This window comes from Pipistrellus kuhlii, unplaced genomic scaffold (genome assembly GCF_014108245.1).
Source record: "Pipistrellus kuhlii isolate mPipKuh1 unplaced genomic scaffold, mPipKuh1.p scaffold_m20_p_15, whole genome shotgun sequence".
Classification (NCBI taxonomy): domain Eukaryota; kingdom Metazoa; phylum Chordata; class Mammalia; order Chiroptera; family Vespertilionidae; genus Pipistrellus; species Pipistrellus kuhlii.
Genome location: NW_023425460.1, coordinates 25,179,633 through 25,200,040, shown reverse-complemented (window position 1 = coordinate 25,200,040; position 20,408 = coordinate 25,179,633). Strand labels below are relative to the sequence as shown.

The 20,408-nt window shown below is 35.6% G+C and overlaps 1 protein-coding gene across 15 annotated transcripts in view; it reads right to left on the bottom strand.

The window, feature by feature from the left end:
* Window positions 1–280: 280 nt before the first annotated feature.
* Window positions 281–20,408, bottom strand: part of KIF20B (kinesin family member 20B) — a 53,956-nt gene continuing 33,828 nt past the window's right edge. For 11 of the 15 annotated variants that reach the window (XM_036438514.2, XM_036438520.2, XM_036438519.2 and 8 more), the window contains 13 exons: window positions 20,013–20,132; window positions 17,444–17,504; window positions 16,478–16,603; window positions 15,731–15,855; window positions 12,822–12,977; window positions 11,481–11,660; window positions 9,406–9,516; window positions 7,443–7,640; window positions 6,509–6,577; window positions 5,340–5,438; window positions 4,489–4,639; window positions 1,854–1,996; window positions 281–522 (listed from right to left, as the gene is read on the bottom strand). In XM_036438514.2, the coding sequence (XP_036294407.1) occupies window positions 445–522; window positions 1,854–1,996; window positions 4,489–4,639; window positions 5,340–5,438; window positions 6,509–6,577; window positions 7,443–7,640; window positions 9,406–9,516; window positions 11,481–11,660; window positions 12,822–12,977; window positions 15,731–15,855; window positions 16,478–16,603; window positions 17,444–17,504; window positions 20,013–20,132 (1,617 nt within the window). In that variant the 3' untranslated portion in view covers window positions 281–444. The remainder of the gene's footprint in view (window positions 523–1,853; window positions 1,997–4,488; window positions 4,640–5,339; window positions 5,439–6,508; window positions 6,578–7,442; window positions 7,641–9,405; window positions 9,517–11,480; window positions 11,661–12,821; window positions 12,978–15,730; window positions 15,856–16,477; window positions 16,604–17,443; window positions 17,505–20,012; window positions 20,133–20,408) is intronic. The other 4 variants (XM_036438516.2, XM_036438521.2, XM_045581896.1 and 1 more) reach the window with 3 other exon arrangements.

The following is a 20,408-nucleotide window of genomic DNA, read 5'->3' as shown; positions in this document are numbered from 1 at the left end:
AAATAGGGGACATCTGTAATTCCTTCAACAATAAAGATAATTTTTTTAAAAAGTTTAAAAAAACCCTAGCTGGTTTGGCTCAGTGGCTAGAGAGTTGGTCTGCAGATTGAAGGATCCCAAGTTCAATTCCGGTCAAGGGCACATGTCCGGGTTGTGGGCTCGATCCCCAGTGCGAGACGTACTCTCTCTCCCTCTCCCTTCCTCTCTGAAATCAATAAAAATATATTTTAAAAGGGGGGGGGGGGGTGAAATAAAAAGAAAAAAAAAACAGAAAAAAGACTTGACTGATTTTCTTTATTGAATTAAAATTACACTGTATATAAAATAGTGATGCATTTACAGAGGGACTGAATGCCATAATATATACAACTATTTTTAAAGTCAGAATGCAAGTTACAATGATTATGAATATAAAATTTATATTAAAACATTCTACATTGCGGTTTATTTGGCTGTTTTAGTTCGAAGTCGTCGTTTGAGAATCTGATGATCACTTTCCTTCACTTTATGATCCATCAAAATCTGAAATAAAAATAAAAGTTTATTTTAACTAGTAAAACATGTTCATGTGCTTATTAACTGACATAATAGGTACATTATGTTTTTTTGTTTTCTTGGACTCACAAGTATACTATCTTGTACCAAAAAAAAAAAAAAAAAAAACATGCCTAAAGTAATCGATTTTTTAAAATATATATTTTATTAATTTTTTACAGAGAGGAAGAGAGAGGGATAGAGAGTTAAAAACATCAATCAGCTGCCTCCTGCACACCCCCTACTGGGGGAGCAAGCCCAAAATCCAGGCATGTGCCCCAACCATGAATTGAATCGTGGCCTCCTGGTTTATGGGCTCAAGATTTATAACTGAGCCACTCCAGCCAGGCTCAAATACCACCACCACCCCCCCTTTTTTTTTTTTTTTTTTTTAATATATAGAGCCTGCAACCTGGGCATATGCCCTGACTGGGAATCGAACCATGATCTCCTGGTTCACAGGTCGACGCTTCACGCTGGCTGGGCTCAAATAACTTTTAAGAAATGATCTTTCTCAGCAATAACTATATTACTTAGAAAGTTGAAAGAGAATTATATTGCAAGTAAAAGAATAATAATTTCAGCCAAGGGAGGAAATTATATACTAAGCAGACAGATGGTGAAAAGTGATGAAGAGAATAATACTTCTGACAGCATGTCCTAACGGACCCCAATTCTATGCCACTTGCTTTTAAATGTCTATCTCAGATCTGATAGCTGCTATTGCAAAAAGACTCTTCCCTGATTTTTCTTGGCCATTTCCTGCTGAAGGCTTTTCCTTTAATTACTTTTCTATTTTCACTTTCATCCACTAGGCAAATGTAAGCATGATAAAAAATCAGAACTTTTCCTGTAACAGCACAGCCTGTTCTGAATGAAGAGAATGAGTCATAGAGTCATGGTGACAAACTGCAGTCTTTTCTCAATAGAATCTGGGAGGCTCAGAGGGAAGGTGGGAGGAAATGACTGAATGTCAACTCCAGATTCTTACCAGGCACAGTGGGGCCCCGAATTGTACAACTACGATAAAGATAACAAGAATAGATGCTAGAAGAAATTAATTACTAAACAGTGATAATTCTACTGATGGAATTAAAATTCCTCCTATTAGTTCATAAATGTATGCATTAATGCTGCATTTAATTACTACAAATTTAACACATTTAATATCAAAAGCATAACTTTTAAAGCATGTTGTAGATATATGATCTAAAGAATAAAAATTCAAACTATTATAAAATTCAAATTGTTATGAATACTTCAGAATTTAAAACAGCACAAACAGTTTTACTTTTGAGAAAACTGGAGTAGTAGCTTACCACTTGGCCGGATATATCAATAGGAGATGAAATTTCACTTGTGTATAATTTCCGTTTGGCCCGTTTTGGTCGAGATACATTTTCTTTACTTATTTCTACATTCGAGAGCTTTGAAGAGCTCATCGTTTCAATTAATTTCTTTGCTATGAAAAAAATATAGATTAGTTAAATTTTGAAAAAAATGTTCTAACTGCAAAGGTTTAAAATTCTTAATAAAGAAAAAAACATACCAAATAAAAAGGAAAAGCACTGTAATTTATAAATGGTGAAAGGACATGAAAAGACAATTCACAAAGAAAACAAAAACAAAATGCATAATAAACATATGAAATAATAATTAAGAGCAAAAATAAGTAAGTAAAATATCAACTAAATAGTAAATTATAATACCACCAGTGAAATGCAGGAGTCGTTAATGATTTGAAAGAGGTTTATGCTATGCAAAACAAAGAAACAGGATAGGATGCATACGAGGTGGACCATGCAACACTGAAAGTAAGGAAGCAGATCTATTTCAACAGTCACATGTAAAGATGTCCACAGGAATATTAAGTAAAGGTAATCTGTTATTGTGAGACCTTTATTTATAGTTAACACACGCACTGACAAACACATACATACACACACAGAGTAAGAGAAAGTAAATTGTTAACAATTAATTGCTTCTGGGAAGAGGAAGAGGAATTTTTAAATGTCTTACTTTGCACATTTGTTTTATTTTTTAAAAGACATATGTTGGTTTTAATAGTATATTTCCATTTTGGAAAACTCCTGGGTAAAATAAATCCATTTACACAGGATAAACTATACATTTTTTAAACTAGTAAAACATTTAAGAAAATATGCTAAAATGAGGGTGCACTTATAAAGGGCTGAGCTGAGCTTGAGAAAGCAGGGCTGCCAGATGTCAGAGTACACAATTGAGAGAAGCCAAATGAAAGGATCACTCAAGCCTTTACCCACTCACAGCAACAGAATAAGCAAGAAGCTAAACCTGAGAAATCACAGCTCCTGCCCACTCCTTTTCCATATTTTCCCAGAGAACATTGTGTGGTCTAGGTCAGAAGGATCAGCATAAAACTGAGGGCCATCTCATTGCCAAGGGAACCCTCATGCACTTGCAGCTTTATAGGTCTTGTGGCTGGAGGCCAGGTGGAGGGGCTAGTTGTGAAAAAATAGAGTTTGAGGGGAGAAAGGTGTCTTCAAGGTTGTCTCCCCATCCTTGTCATACGGTATTCAGCAGAGGCACCTGAGAAAGTTCTCTGCTGAAGGCTCCAAATAAAGAGGCTCAAAATGAAGGCACTTAGGCCAGAATCCAGTTATGTACAAGCATGACTGGACCGGACCTGAGTCCTTGACTACAACTTGCTTCAGAGACTGTAATGCACTGTATGTGTACTAAGTTTGGTGTGGGGAGGGCAGCTCTCACTCATGAGGCCTAACAAGTAAAGCCTCTGCAATTGCCCATGGTTAACCTTAGAAACAAAACCATACACAGGCTTTTGGCCTGGAGCCACCAGACTGCTACTACCATGCCCCAGCCACTACACTAAGAGCTGGGAATGTGAGTCAGACAGACATTTTGCACTTGTGACACTTTTATTCTAGTAAAAAAAGAAAACAAAAAAAAATTATAACTTAATTCAGTTTGCACTTTGAAAAGATCACTGTCTTCCAGGTGTTGAATGGATAGGAGATAAAAGTTGGAAGACCCATGATAGCAAATAAGGAATTAACAGTGGTTATCAGAGCAGCAGAATTTTAAGAATTTATCTCAATTTTCTTTTTTCTTTAAATTTCCAAATGATCAATAACCATCTTCCAGGTATTGAATGGATAGGAGATAGGCAAGAAGTAAAAGTTAGAAGACCAGTGATAGCAAATAAGGAATTAACAGTAGTTATCAGAATATAACAGTGGTTATCCTGTGTATATGGATTTATTTTATTGCTGCCCACTTGCCAGCCCCCCCCCCACCACCACCACCACCACCACCACCACCGCCACAGTAGCCTCCCTCTGTGGGGCGACCAAGGGTGCCCCACTGGTGCCACCCTTGGCTGGTCTGGGGCCTGCAGGCTGGGGGAGTTCCTGCACTGAGCATCTGCATCAATGTCAGTTTGCATCATAGCAACTGGTTGTTCCGCCCATCATTCCACAGTTCTGTCAATTTGCATATTAGGCTTTTATTATATAGGATATGTTTTTTATATATATGAATAGGCAGTGTTTATCTGTACGTAGAAAAAAACACTAGAAGAATATTTACCGTTATACTAACAGTGTTTATCTCTAGCAGGTGTAATTCTGCCAACATTTCATTACTAGGCTGAATTCTTCTGTAAAATCTTCCCGTAGTCCTTAATTAGAATAGCTCATTTCCCTCCGATACTACCACAGCACTCTGCTTGCATCTCTATAACTACAGAGCAGCCTGCTCTGGATCAGTTGCTTAAATAAGGTCTTTCTTCACTACATAGTGAGCTCCTAGGCCTTTTCATGTTCCTCCCACAGTACCTAACATAGGGCAGTAAATACTTAAAATATAATCATCACTGTGATGAGTTTATATACCAATCAGATATTAGGAAATACCCTAATCTTAACATTGAAGGGCATTTGATTTTCTGCATACCTTTTGATTGAAGAATTGTTGGAGAATGTTGTAAGAAGTCTCCAAATTTCTGCAGCGTTCCTTCTTTTTTCTTAGCACTCAAGTTTACATTAACTGCAGATGCCTGACTCCGTAAAGAATATGTTTTATGAGATGATGACCGTGAGGAAACCTAATAAACAAACATTTTTTGTTATTGTTGATGAAGACTGTCAGAAGGAAATATTACAACCACTGTTGAATTAAAGAGGCCAGGCACAGGTTATGAATTCTCAGACAGGGAATTACCAATTAAGAATATAAGGAGAGCCCTGGCCTGGTGGCTAATTTAGTTGGAGCATTGTCCTATGCTCCAAAAAGTTAAGGGTTTGATTCCTCATCGGGCTTGTATGGGAGACAGCTGATGGATGTCTCTCTCTTTCCCCCACCCCCTTCCTCTCTCTCTAAAATCAATGGACATGTCCTCAGGTGAGGATTAAAATATATATGCATCTTTCATACACACACACACACACACACACACAAGCGCGCATATATTTGTGTGTGTGTGTGTGTGTGTGTGTGTGTGTGTGTGTGTATATATATATATATATATATATATATATATATATATGAAGGATGAAAAGGCCAAAGAATGGCAAACTGAGTGTGATAGGCAGAGTGCTAAGTAAGAAGTGAACAAGAAGTGCCTGCTACTGGCCAAATGCTAAAGCTTATACTCTAAACTGAATTAGATGAATAGAAATAAAAAATAAATGAGCTATAATTAGACAACACTGAAAAATTACCAATCAAATTGTGACATCTTTATTTTTCCCTTCCACTTTATAAAGTATTGAAATGGTCAATTTTGGACAAATTAAAAGACAAACCTTTTGTTCCTTTTTGATGGGAGAATTTTTGTGCTCAGAAATAGGGGACTTCAATTTAGTTGTGGGTGTAGTATTCTTATTTTCACATTTCACCAATTCCTAAAAAATAATATATTGTATTTAAGCACTGGTTAATTTCTTGACAATATTTTCTTTCTCTGTAGTCGAAAGAGAGGTGGGGGGGGAACTAAAGTAGAGGGAAGGATTGGAAGAGCGGGAAGGAGGAAAAAAATAGGAAAGGGGAGAGAAAGGGGGAGAAAGGTGGAGAAGAAGGAAGAGAGGGGAGGAGATAACAGTTCTTAACCAGGGGTGATTTTTGACCCCAGTGAATACTGGCAATGTCTGGAGATATATGTGGCTGTCATTGCTGGGGAAAATGGAATTTTATTGGCATCCAGTGGGTAGAAGCCAGAAAGCTGCTTAATACCCCTATATGCCCTTAATACCCCTTGGGACAACTTTTCTAAAGAAAAAGATATCTTGTCCCAAATGTCAATAGTACTACAGTTGAGAAACCATGACTAAAAGCATAAATTTTTTCCCAACTTTAGTGAAATACTAACAACCTATCTAATAAAAGAGTGATATGCAAATGAACCATCAAGTTACCAAGTGAAAGCCATTAAGGGTCAAAAGCAGACTTTCTTAAAGGGGAAGGCAGGTGGCATCATGGGAAACAAACCAAGAGGACAGATTGTAACTCCATCACACTTATAGTGTTCGATAAAGAGCACTTTGGAGTCTTCACTGGGATAGAGTATAACACTGTATATATAATTTTCATAAGGGCCTCAGTTTATTATAGCAGTTAGGAGCTAGTAAAATCAGTTAAAACTTTTAAAGTTTTACATGATTTGCCTACAACAATCTGTATATCTATTCTGAAATACACATGGAGCATAAAGGAGAGTATAAACCAATAGTAAAATGAATAATTGTATTTTAATACTGCACACACAACAAATTTTCCTTTACCCTTGAAAAAATAAATCAAGGAAATAAACATAGATGATAAAATACTTAGTATTTTAATGGAATCTAAAATGTATTAGGTATAGTAAATTAAATATAGAATAAAAGTTAACCAAAGCTGTAGAAAACAACCTCTAAAGGTGTTTTAGGTGTAGAAGGAAATAGTCTAAATAATATTCATTTAGTAAATTTATTACCTGATGGAGAGCCTCAGGAGTATGATTAGTACTACTTCTGCTCTTCCACCAGCTTGAAAATATAGTACTCTTTAAAAGAGTTAAAAAAAATAAAAATGTTGGGAGAGTTATTGTGCTGAAGAGCTTAGAATTAGTTTTAAACTTAGGACAAGTTACTTTTAAAATAAACATTTCCATTTATTACCTATCTGTGACATGTGGAATAAAAACTAAGCATTTTAAACATACCACATCTGCTCTTTTATTTCCAAAAGGAGGAAACTGGAGGTCATAAAGTTTGGGTGACATGATAGAGGATTGGATAACCCTACAATCAAAAAGCTGCAGTAGAAAAAGAAAAAGCTGCTGTAAGAAGAAATAAACAGATTTTTTTTTTAAAGCTTTCCACTAAATAGAGGTCCAAATTTTAATATACTGGCTGTTAGAAAAAGAATTTATCTTCTAAAAGAGTACAAAGAGTTATGACAACAGAGATGTAAGGTATGGATAAACTATATATTTTTATATCCATATGCTTCTTGTTTGAGGACTATTCAACTACAGTGGTATTCTAGAATATGCCATAGCCAAAACCGGTTTGGCTCAGTGGATAGAGTGTCGGCCTGCGGACTGAAGGGTCCTGGGTTCGATTCCGGTCAAGGGCATGTACCTTGGTTGTGGGCACATCCCTGGTAGGGGGTGTGCAGGAGGCAGCTGATAGCTGTCTATCTCTCATCGATGTTTCTAGCTCTCTCTCTCTCTCCCTCTCTGTAAAAAAATCAATAAAAAATATATTTTAAAAAAAAATAGAATATGCCATAATTTATGATTTTGGTCTCTAACAGCAGTGCTTATGAATAGGAGGGAAGTGTAGCAGAGTTTAATTATATATTGTAACTGAGCTCAACAACAATAATGCTTGCTTGTTAACTTTACTCATCAGTTAAGCATTTACCTCCTCCATTTCGTTGCTCTTCCTCTTCCGAGACTTGGAAATCTTAACCGTTACTGGTAAAGTGCAACCAGGGTGTTTCACTGCCATTCTGTTTGGCTTTAAAGGTGTAAACTGAATCTCCAATTCAGGTTTTGGAAATCGAGTCGTTTGATTATTCTCTGTTGACACTTCACAAGAGTCAAGAACTACAAATTCATCCTATAACAGGATTAAAAAATGAAAACAAACCTTATTTGAAAAACATAAATTTATAAATCACAAAGAATCAACTCTCAAATACCTATTAAAGACAATGGAGTTAGAAAAGATAAAAATTGTGCTGGGGTCAAATTCAATAGAGCAAGGACAGAGCTGGAATTCATGGTATGTTAAAATCGAGAGAAACTTAGAAATTAGTATTTCCCAGTATGATCCTAAGAATTACCTAGAGAATTTGTTTAAAAGACTTGTGGAACCACTCCACAAGCCTATTAAATCAGAACCCTCCAAGGAGAGCCTAGGATTTTTATTAAGCACCCAGTTTCAGTAGATTAAAGTTTGCTGCAAATTCTTTGCTCCACTGCTACTCTTCCCACTGAGAGATGGAGTTTCATTCTCTTTCCTTGAATCTGGGCTGGTCATAGTGACTCCCATGACCAACAGGATGTTCTTTTGAGGCTCAATCATAAGCCTTCTAACTTCCATTCTGTATTGTCAGAACACTAAGCTATAGGACACGCCCCTCTCCTCAAAATGTCCCACCTCAGAATCTAGCTGTAAGAAGCCCCAGCCATAGGGAGAGGCTTTATATAGGTCTATCTGACCTTCCAAATCAGCTCTGTGATGCATCATTTTGGAATTTTAGCCCAGTTGGGCATGTTAATTTCATAAAGGCAGGAAAAAATATGCAAAATAGCCTAACAATACCATTCTCCAAAGCTGTCAAGTACACAATAACTGCTGGTGTTCTTAGCAGGAAGTTGGAATCAGGAGATTTAGGAAAGCATACATAAATTTATAGAGAAAGAAATCTTGCTTGTGGATCAATGTCCATCTTTTATATGAACATTTTGATCTATAGTAGTCTCTAGGTCAATACCAATAAGCTGAAAAGGAATGGCTCAGGTTATTTCCCTAGATTAAAATGGCTCAGGTTATTTCCCTAGATTAAAATTCTCTTCCTGTTCTCTGCTGGGTAAAATTCTAGTCACCCTTAAGATGTTACCTTCACTAATCCATATCCTCAACCACTGAGGCAAAATTCATTATAACCTTCTCAGTCAGTGTTTCTTCTTAGAACTCTGTTCACAACACTTAACCCAAAAGGTAAGGTCAAACAAGGTGGTCATTTTTGTGTCTGTTTTACCAGATTTTTTCCTCCTTGAGGGTGGCAATTATAGCTTATTTATGTTTGTATTCTCAGTATTTAGGAAGGTTCCCAACACTAAATGCTCCCAATAAATGTTTAAGAAATATTTTTAATTAATTTTATCTTCAAAACTTTAAGTGCACAGAAATTTTATCTATTTCATATATAATCTGAGAATTTGTTATCCAAAGTGATTTATAGAATCCTAAACTCACTACAAATTATGAAATTTCATTGTGAATTATTAAGATTGTTGATCAAGTTATTAAATGGGTATGATTTCAAAATGCTAACTTAAGGGTATCTTAGAACGGCCAATAATCATCCACATTCTATCTTTTGTGGGTTTTCCTACTTCTCTTTATATTAACAGATCTGATATTTGAGATCAATATCAATTTGAGAGGATATTATTTGAAGACCTAATCTCTCAAACGAATTTCACCTCTCCTCAAAAACCTTCAGCTTTCCCACAGCAGAGAGCATATATAGCAAATTATACAACAAGATTACTGCAATGATTGATTAAATTATACTTGCATGTGTTAATTGGTTATTAATGGTCACTGGTAAGTAAAGAGGGTAAAAAGGGGGACTGTGTTACTAAATGCCCACCTCTACTTCATTGCTGGAAATTTCAAAACCTGTAGACTGAGGTTCAGTTTCAACTCCACCAAGATCTGTTGAACTCATATGTCTAGGCTTGATATCCATGGTTTCTTTTTCCTTAAGTAATTAAAGTAACAAAAATAAATAAATAAATAAATAAAGGTAAACAAGCCATTGTAACCAAAAATAAATTAAAACACTTTGCCTAAACATTATAAAAGCAAGACTTGGGTGGATAAAATAGGAAAAGTAATCAAAGACTTCTTCAATGACCAGGTAAGTCTCCTTTCTCCTCTTTTTCATCTTCAGGAAAGGCTGGAAATATTCCAACCTCTTCTGAGTTTGATATAAAGAGAATTTAAAAGATTACTTTCAACTTCCAAGGTCTTTTACATTTATTCTCTCATTTTACTTTCATTGTAACTCTTGGATTAATTTGTCAAGATTCACTCCTGCCAAAACTGGTTTGGCTCAGTGGATAGAGCGTCGGTCTGCGGACTGAAAGGTCCCAGGTTCGATTCCGGTCAAGGGCATGTACATTGGTTGCGGGCACATCCCTGGTGGGAGGTGTGCAGGAGGTAGCTGGTCGATGTTTCTCTCTCATCGATGTTTCTAGCTCTCTATCCCTATCCCTAGCTCTCTATTCCTATCCCTTCCTCTCTGTAAAAAATCAATAAAAATTAAAAAAAAAAAAAAAAAAAAAAAAGAATCATTCCTACTTTCCATATGAGGAAATAGAATATGACATGGCCAAAGTCTATACTAATTTGGGATCTGAACTTTGATAACACAATTTTAAAAAACTAGAGTTTTGGAAATGAAACTATAGCATTACAGTAGAAAAGACCACATTGATAACTAAATCTTTTCTTGCTGCAATGTTCATCCTACTTTCTGAGTCATAGGTTATGTTCTATTCCTAAACCTACTTAAGGATATATATTAGATTACATTTTTAAACTTGATAAATTTCTACCTGGGCCTTCTCTTCACTACCATCAAAATCAAGTCCGCCCTGGCCAGTTTTTCTCAATGATTAGAGTATCAGCCTGCAGACCAGTCTTATGTTCTATTCCCAGTCAAAGGCACATATCTCAGTTCAGATTCCCAAGCCCCAGTAGGGGTGCAGGCAGAAGGCAACCAATCAATGTATCTCTATCTCAAGCTGATGTTTCTCTCTCTTTCTCTTTCTCTCTCTCTCCTTCCCACTCCTTATTTATTAATGGAAAAAAATAGCCTCGGGTGAGTATTAAAGAAATAGAACATTTAAAGAAGATCAAAAGTCAAATACACTAAAACTGGTTTGGCTCAGCGTTGGCCTGTGGACTGAAGGGTCTGGGTTCGATTCTGGTCAAGGGCATGTACGTTGGTTGCGGGCGCATCCCCAGTAGGGGGTGTACAGGAGGCAGCTGATCGATGTTTCTCTCTCATCAATGTTTCCAACTCTCTATCCCTCTCTCTTCCTCTCTGTAAAAAAATCAATAAAATATATTTTTTTAAAAAGTCAAATACATTTCCATGTCAACTATCCATAACTATTAAACAAGATTCTGTTGAATAAACTGTGGGGATAATAGCATAAACTAACTTTCACTGAGGTAAAAACTGAACTGTGCTAATTGTCTTTTACAAATGTTCTCAAGTTTCACAACTCTATTAAGAAGACACTATTATCTCTGAACCAATCATAATGATAAACTCTAAAAAAAAACACAAAATTTATGAAAAATAGCCAAGTAAATTTTCAAACTCTGATTCCTCTCTGACATACTGGAAACTAACTTTTTTAACCTTTAAGGGTTTAAACTAGGGGTGTCGAACTCAATCAGAGAAGGGGCCAAAATCTAAAATCCAGCCTAAATCGCGGGCCAAATGGTTTACTGAACAGTCATAAACTGTCATTGTGATGGAAACGCAGCGGAGTGCAGTGATGACAGCGCGGTGCGGGCCACATTGCAAGGCCTGGCGGGACGGATTTGGCCCGCGGGCCTTGTGTTTGACACATGTGGTTTAAACAGTTTTGAAAATTTTCTTGTTCAATATTTTTTAAAAAGGCATAGAAAGGACAAGATTCTACTGACTGTTTTAGGAGCCTCTGAAGTGATCCTTTTTTTCAATTGTTCAATTTCATAATCTTTTTGAGAGTTACTGGAGATCAGTGCGTTCAGCTGCTTTTCTAAAGCTGCAACCAGATGATCCCGTTCCTCTCGCCACTTTTGAAGGTTGCTATCTTTCTCTGCCAGCTGTGCTGTCAGTGTTTCCTAACCAGAAATTAGAGAAAATTTTAAAGTTATCTTGATAAAAGTTGTATATGAGATAAAATATACACACCATGATAGTAGAATATACAGTTCAAAATGCAAAACAAATTTCACAATACAGTAGTAGGGAAAGCCCTGTTGCAGTCAAAAGGAAGAAAATTTTAAGTTCTATATCTAGACAGAAATGTTATTAGGTATTTTCCAAATTGCTAAGTAAACTGGGGGGGGGGGACACCTATGTGAACTTCAAGATAAAATGGGGCAGAAGAGTCATCTTACTGTCAAACCTACAGAAAAGTTTTATAAGAGTTTATTTGAGCCAGACTGTTGAGGGCATGCTCAGAAGCAAGACCTCAATGGATTGAGAAAATGCTCAGGAGAACAGCAGTTCCTTTTATGCATCAGCCAAATGAGAAAACAGAAGGAAGGTTAGATGAAATCTATTGTGGCCAATTAAGGAGGCAGGAGAAAGCAAAGCAGGGACATTTCTAGGATTAAATAAAAAGCAAAATGGAGGAACACTTCTTTTACAGTGGTAGGTACAGGAGTGTTAATAATTAACATATACGAGATAGTAGTCAGGGAACAAGATAACAATGAGGGGAGTTCTGGGGTCTCTTGCTATGGTGTTCTTGTGCTCTGGTGTCTGCAGTTGTGCCTTCAAGGGTCTAGAAAAAGAGATCCATGCGGGGGAGGGGGGGTTGGTAAGGTATGTACACATATAATACCTTAATAAAAATAATTGGAAAAAAATAGAAAAAGAGATTCAGAAGAACAATGGACAGAACTCGCTTAGAGATTGACCTTTGTTTGCTAAGGAAGCTCTGGGCCTGTGACTTGACTACCGACCATGGCCTGGCCAACTGGGAATTTGTGATCAGAGCATACTGTGTGGTCATTCTTACTGAGCATACTGTGTGGTCATTCTTACTGTGTGGTCAAGCATACTGAGCTTGTCAGGCCTGCCATGTGCTCCTCCACCCCAATTTGTCAGGTTTATTCTACAACCCTTTTTTATTCACAATAAAAATAGAAAAGCTGCCTTTAAAAAAGAAGAAAACAACAAACCATGTACAGACAGATAAGAATCCCAGAGATCAACTTCATAAGCCAAAGAAAGCAGGTGAAACACACCAAAGAAAAAGTATAATTGCTACCAACCACTTCGTTTTGTTGCTTTAAACCACGCTCTCTGTCTTCAGCATATTTTTTCATCTCTTTGTTTCGTAGATTCTCAGATTCTTTAGCTTGAGTGATCAGTATCATTTTCTCATCTAACCATTTCTTTCTATCACAGTTATATTTCTGTTCAGATTTCTATATATAAAAACAGCTCGAATAACTATCACATGCTTAGTCAAAAAATCTATTTTTATACAATTTTCATAAAACCCATCACTTTTTAACTTTTTTTAAATTTTTTATTATTATCTGTGTACATATACCATTGCCCCCCCCCCCATAGATGCCCTCCCTCCCCAGAGTTTTGTGTCCATTGGTTGTACTTATATGCATGTGTACAAGTCCTTCGGTTGATCTCTTATCTCCCCCATATCTTCCTACCCTCCCCACTGGCTTTTTAACTTTTTAAAACCTTAAAAATGTTTTTCTTTCAACAATGACAAGATCAGTTTATTTCAGATTATAAAATAAACATTTCTGGTTTGCTTTCCTAAACACTATTTCCCTTAGAAACTCTAATTTGCTATGAAGTTCATTATTTAAAGACTTTAATCAGTGAGCATAAGAAAAAATAAACAATTTAAATTCCTGAAAAAATTAGACACTAGTCTTCCTGAATGACAGGGGAAAAAAATAAAAAATGATTGTGTGTGATGGTCTTTCCTTTTTTATTTTTTATTTTATCTTATTGCAGGCATCCTCAAACTTTTTAAAGTGGGGGCCAGATCACGGTCCCTCAGAGAGCTGGAGGGCCGGACTATATGAACTTCTAATTCCTACTGTAACACCTCAGCTGCGCTCACTGCCCAAAAAACCTGGTGGGCCGGATCAGACTCCTCTGCGGGCCGCATGTGGCCCGCGGGCCGTAGTTTGAAGACGCCTGGTTTAGAGTATTGCAGATGTCCCCATTTCCCCTTTTGCCTCTCTACCCAACCCCAGGCCTTTGCTTGTCTATTGTCTGTGTCCATGTGCTCTGAGTAATTTGTGCCTCTAAATCCCTTCACCTCTTTTAGCCATCCCTCCAAACCTGCCTCCCATCTGGCAACCTTCAGAATGTTCTCTGTATATCTATGAGTATGGTTCGATTCTGCTTGTTCACTCATTACATTTCAGGTAATACTGTTTTAGTGATGAATTCCTTTAGCTTTTTCTTGTCTGTGGAGCTCTGTACCTAACCTTCCATTCTAAATGGTAATTTTGTGCCGTGGCTAGCAGCTCATGGTTAGTGTGTCTGCCTGCAAAACTGAAGGTTTTTGGTTCAATTCTGGTCAAGAGTATGTACTTTGGTCCTGACTGTATTGGCTCAGTGGATAGAGCGTCAGCCTGTGGACTGAAAGATTCAGTCAAAGGTATGTACCTTGGTTGCCGGCACATCCCCGGTGGCGGGTGTGCAGAAGGCAGCTGATCCATGTTTCTCTCTCATCAATGTTTCTAACTCTTTATCCCTCTCTCTCTTCCTCTCTATAGTTGGGGCAGGTGTGAGAGACAACCAATTGACGTGTCTCTCTCACATCTATGTTTACATTTCTGTTTCTCTCTCCCTCTTCCCACCCCCTCATTCTCTCTCTAAAAAAAAAAAAAAAAAAAAAAAGGAAAAAGAAAAAAAAAAATCAATGTTAAAAAATATTCTCAGGTGAGAATTAACAACAACAACAAAAAACTAAATTAAATTAAAATTAAAATAAATTATAGCTTTGTTAGGTAATTTTGGTTGTAGGTCCTTTACATGTGATGGTCATTTCTAATAGTATGGGTCTAAAAACAAAATGTTCTTGAGTACATAAGATGCCAAATAAAAAATAACATGTGCAATAGGACAAACATTCATTAGTTTAAGGATCATTGAGAACGTCTGGACCAAGAATACAGTTGACCAGTAATTTCCAAACTGGATTCAAAGGCATCTAATTTATACATTCAAAACCCAAGTAAACAAGAACAATATTGGATATATTTGATATATCGGATACACCACTTTAAAATAAACACCACTGTTTTTTAGAACTATGGTAGTCCATTCCAGGATTATGAAGCTTATAATCTAAGATATGTGATTACATCATTTAAGAGCAATGCAAACACATAAATACTCCTTAATATAAACATTCTCTATATAGTTTATGTGTGTGTTTTTCAGAATTAATGATATATTTATTTGGGGTTTTCACAATAGAAAGGGTAAATTCTAGAATATATAATTAACACTTACAAAAGAAATAATTTTTTTGTATTTGTTCAGTACCCAATTACATGCAGCCTGCACTTAAGAATATAATTTAAATTTAGCCAACTTTTCAAAATCATTAAGCTTTCTTCAATCTTGAATCAAGTTATGAATGCAGCTCCTAATGTACAAAACTTTAAGCAGTGTTTGGTAAATCCCATTACAAACGTATTTCCCCTATTTGTGTATAGTATGTTTGAGTTGAACATGGAAAAAAATATAAAACACCAAACAAAATATCTTCTATATAGTATGGTTTCAAAATATCCGATATTTAACACTGTCCTTTCTAACTCAATAATTACATATGTAAGTAATTACAGATTTATAATAGTCTAAATAATTTTCGTAAAAGCCACCTTTTCCACAGCAGTATTTGATGAGCAAGAAATTTAAGAGTAGAAAAATAGGTAAGACATAGTGACTTCAGTATTATATATGTAGAATGTAAAACTGAAGACCCAACCACTGTATTTTCATTTGCAATTAGTTTGTATCTTGGGATTTTCTTCCCCGTGTCATTTCAATGCATACTGAAAAAATTATATGAATACATTGTACCTCCTAGGAATTATTTTACCCATACATGAAGCAACTATAAAATATTTACTAAATTCTCCTCTCTTGAAAAATATAATGAATACACACATAGATAAAATCCTACCTGTAATTCATCTTTAAGTTTACTGAGCTTTTCAGTAAGCACATCTGTGTTATCAAGTTCTTCATTTGACCTTTGATTATTTTTGATTTCCAGATCTTTGCATTTTTCTTTCAATTTTTCTAATTCTGTTTGAAAACATAAAATTATTTTTAAAAGCATGCAAAGTTATACCACTTAGAGATATACATAGCATGGGATACAAATAAGAAAAAGAACACAGATCAAGACAGAACTAGAACTACACTAAAAGCCTTACTTTTAAGAGTTCTTACCAAATCCTTAGAGAAGAGGAACTACAGGGACCTCTTGGGCACCCACTAAATAGTGTTCAAAGCATATGATATAAATTAATGCACGTCAGTCTTAATTATATAGGAAACTTCAGGTAATTCTCAAAAATTAAACTGTGATGGTACTCTGAGGGATGAAATCAGAGTATTTATACAAAGATAATACTAAGAGGTAGAAAGAGGTAAAACTTAGTTGAAAGTTTATTCTTAACATCTGGGGAATATTGCAAGTTATGAGCATGTCCTTATTCCTTCTTTACTATACACAATTTTACTTAGATAAAACAATTTTCATAGCATTGGAAAATGGCAGGTGACAGAACATTCTAAAGACACACCAAATACATTTTTATTATGAATTATTATAAATACTATTAATACTTTAAAAGGAAAGAAATCTAGGGAAATAAAAAAATGAAAGAGTATGTCTTGAGATATTTAAACAATATTATTTTACCTGTAGCAAGCTTTTCAGCTTCCTCTAATTTAGCTTCAAGCACTTGATCTTGTTCTACCTGAGTTTGTTCTTGTTCTTCTAGTGTCATTCGCATGTGTTCAATTATTTTTTCTTTAACACTTAGATCTAAAAATGGTAAGTGAACACATTAGAAATTATTAACATCTCCATCTAGATATCCAATTTTTCTTGAGTTCTTCTAAAAACTAAAATATACTTTTATTAACTATAATAGAATATGAATTCCATATAAACAGAAACTATCTTGTTCTCTGTTGTACCCTATATGCCCCAGAACACCACTGGCATATAAAGCACCAAATAAATATCTCATGTGCAGATAGATGCTTGGATGATCTCAAGAATGAATGGATAGATGGCAAGAATGAGAAGTAGAGGCAAACAGAGTTAGTGGAAAGGGAAAAGTAAAACTATCTCTATATGCAGAAGACATAATCTTAGACATAGAAAATCTTAAGGAATCCTCAAAAAAGAAAAATAAAGAAAACTTTATTAGAGCTCATAAACTAGTTTAGCAAAATTGCAGGATACAAAATCAATATAATCAAATCAATTTTCTTTTTCTTAAAATGTATTTTATTGATTTTTTACAGTTTCTTTAAACTTTATAATTTTTTTTTAATTATTTTACTTGAAGTACATTGTTTATATGATTTTGTCTAGAAACCCATTCATTGTGACCTTATTTTTCACAAAATGCTGGCCATTTCCTAAAGATCAATGTGCCTTTGATTGAATATTTTTTAATATTTTTAATTTTCAAGAATAAACTTTATACTGATAAGTTACTCTTAGAATCAACCAACGCTTTCTCTTCTGACAGTGTCACAGCCTATGTTGCCCTTACTTTACTTTAGAATTTCCAAAGGAAAATCTTTAAACAAATTGGTATTGCAATTATTTTGTCAATCGTTTTAGTACTAGAAGTAGAGGTTTGTTCCTGACCTTTGCATACTTTCTCATACTGCTGTATAGTTTCTTCTGCTTTCTGATTACTTAACTGCTCCTGCAAAATGAAAGAATATGAATTAGATACAAATATAATAGACACACAAAAATATTTAATAATGGGGCCTGAAAACAAGATTTGAAATCTGTTTCCTATAGCTCTACTCAGTTTGGCTCACTGGATAGAGCGTCGGCTGGGGGACTGAGGGTTCCCAGGTTCAATTCCAGTCAAGGGAATGCACCGTGGTTGTAGGCACACCCCCATACTGGGGATGTGCAAGAGGCAGCTGATCGATGTTTCTCTCTCATCGATGTTTCTAACTCTCTATCCCTCTTACTTCCCCTCTGTTAAAAAAAAGTGAATGAAATACATGTTTTAAAAAGAGAAATCTGCCGAAACCGGTTTGGCTCAATGGATAGAGCGTCGGTCTGTGGACTGAAAGGTCCCAGGTTCGATTCCGGTCAAGGGCATGTACCTTGGTTGCGGGCACAACCCCAGTCGGGGGTGTGCAAGAGTCAGCTGGTCGATGATTCTCTCATCGACGTTTCTAGCTCTCTATCCCTCTCCCATCCTCTCTGTAAAAAATCAATAAAATATATGTTAAAAAAAAAGAAAGAAAGAAATCTGTCTCTTAGAAGCTACTAGTCTTGAGCTTCCAAGTTTCTTAGACCTAGAAAAGGGCAGAGTGAGAGTGAAAAAGAAAAAAATAGTAAAAACTTTATACTTTTAATCTACCTCAAAATTACTGCCCAGTCATTTTACTTAACATTTTACATTATTGTGTTCTCTTATGCGCCACAAAAAGCAAAAACAGGGAAAGGGAGGTATACTATAATACATAGTTAACAAAGGAAGAATAAGAAAAGCCATTAAAAAGTTCCATATCAGCCGGGACTGGTTTGGCTCAGTGGATAGAGCGTCAGCCTGCGGACTGAAAGGTCCCTGGTTCGATTCCGGTCAAGGGCAAAGATTAAATTATTAGCACTAAAAATTCTCCAATATGTTTTTTATTGATAAAAATAAGAGGGAGAGAGATGGAAACATCAATGATGAGAGAAAATAATTGATCGGCTGCCTCCTGTACGCTCCACACTGGGGATCCAGCCCGCAACCCAAGCATGTGCCCTGACCAGGAATTGAGCTGTGACCACCTGATTCATAGGTTGATGCTCAACCACTAAGACACCGCAAGACACAGCAAGTAATCCAAACTCATTACCTATCTCATCTAACTTCAGCACTGTTTTCTAATGTTGTAAGTCTTAGAATGAATCATTACAGAACCTGGAGATATCTGAATTGTATTATGAAAGTATAGATTGCTTTATTAAAATTGGATTGTTAAAAACTTAAATCACATGTTTATACATGAATATTCATTAGTTTGCTTCATTTAAAAGCAAATGTGTAAATACTACAATAACCTTTCTTTATTGCTGCTTTATCCAATTAATTGATGTCAAGTAAAATATAACCATTTATAAAGAAATTTTGCTTAAGTGTGCTCTTAAAAAAATGTTTTTAAAGGTCCTGAGCTTTTTCTTTTCACTTCTGGTTTTGAAATAACTTTAGATTTATAATAGAATTGCAAAAATAGCAAAGATTTCCTATATAACCTCCACTTGGCTTCCCCTAAATCTTCTATTACCATGGTATATTATTTTAAAAATCAAGAAATTAACTAACATTGGACACAAACAAATGAGAAGTTGAGTCTCAAAAAGGGAAAAAATTATTTTTGTATGGAAAAAAAATTAGCATTGGCATAGTACTATCAAAACTGAAGATTTGCTGGGACCCGTTTGGCTCAATGGATAGAGCATCGGCTTGGGGACTGAAGGGTCCCGGGTTCGATTCCGGTCAAGGGCATGTACCTTGGTTGCGGGCATATCCCCGGTAGGGGGTGTGCAAGAGGCAGCTGATCGATGACTCTCTCATTGATGTTTCTAACTCTCTATCTCTCTCCCTTCCTCTCTGTACAAAATCAATAAAATATATTTAAAAAAAAAAAAAAAACTGAAGATTTTATTTATTTTTCACATTTCTCCAACAATGTTTTAGATTCCCAATTACAATACAACGCCACATTTAGTCATCATATCTCACTAGTATCCCACCTGTGAGTTTCTCGATAATACTTTAATGACCTTGCCACTTTTTACTGGTCAGATATTTAGTAGAACATCCTCCATTTGGGTTTGTCTGAGGTCTTCTCACAGTTAGATTAAGTTAAAGGATTTGGAGGAAGAATTCCACAGAAAAGATGTGCCCTTTGGTCACATCAAATCAGGAAATACATGTTACTAATATGGCTTACCACTGGTGATTATATTCTTAAACACTTGGTTAAAGTTAAGGTATTTTTCTGCCAGGTTTCTGTAAAATTACTACTTTTTCCTTCCCATACTCTAGTCATTAGAAGCAAATTACTATGACCTTATTTTATTTTAACCAATTTTTCAATTACAAAAAAGGCTAAAAGAGAATTTGGTATAAAAAACTAATTTTTTTTAGACACTAGAATATGTGGACTCTACTTAAACCATCCTTTAAAAAAACTGGTACCGTGAGTTGCTGAATGGTTCGCTGTTTCATATCCATTTCTTGAGAACACTGGTTTTTCTTTTTCTCCAGTTCATTCACTTTAATCCTCAATAATTTTTCCTCATCACGCATTAGAGATACCTACAAAGTAATGATTATAAAACAAATTTTTAAATATTAATTGTTTTTTGTTTAAAATTAACGGCCACTGGTTCAAATATTCATGTCTTTAAAAACTCATTAAAAAGGCCACTGTGTGTGTGTGTGTGTGTGTGTGTGTGTGTGTGAGTGTGTGTGTGTGTGTGTGTGTAGGGGAAATTATCTATAATGCTTTCAACAATAAAGATAAATTTTTTAAAACATTAACAAATTAGGTTCTAATTTGTTAACAAATAAGATATGGCTTCAAATTATCAG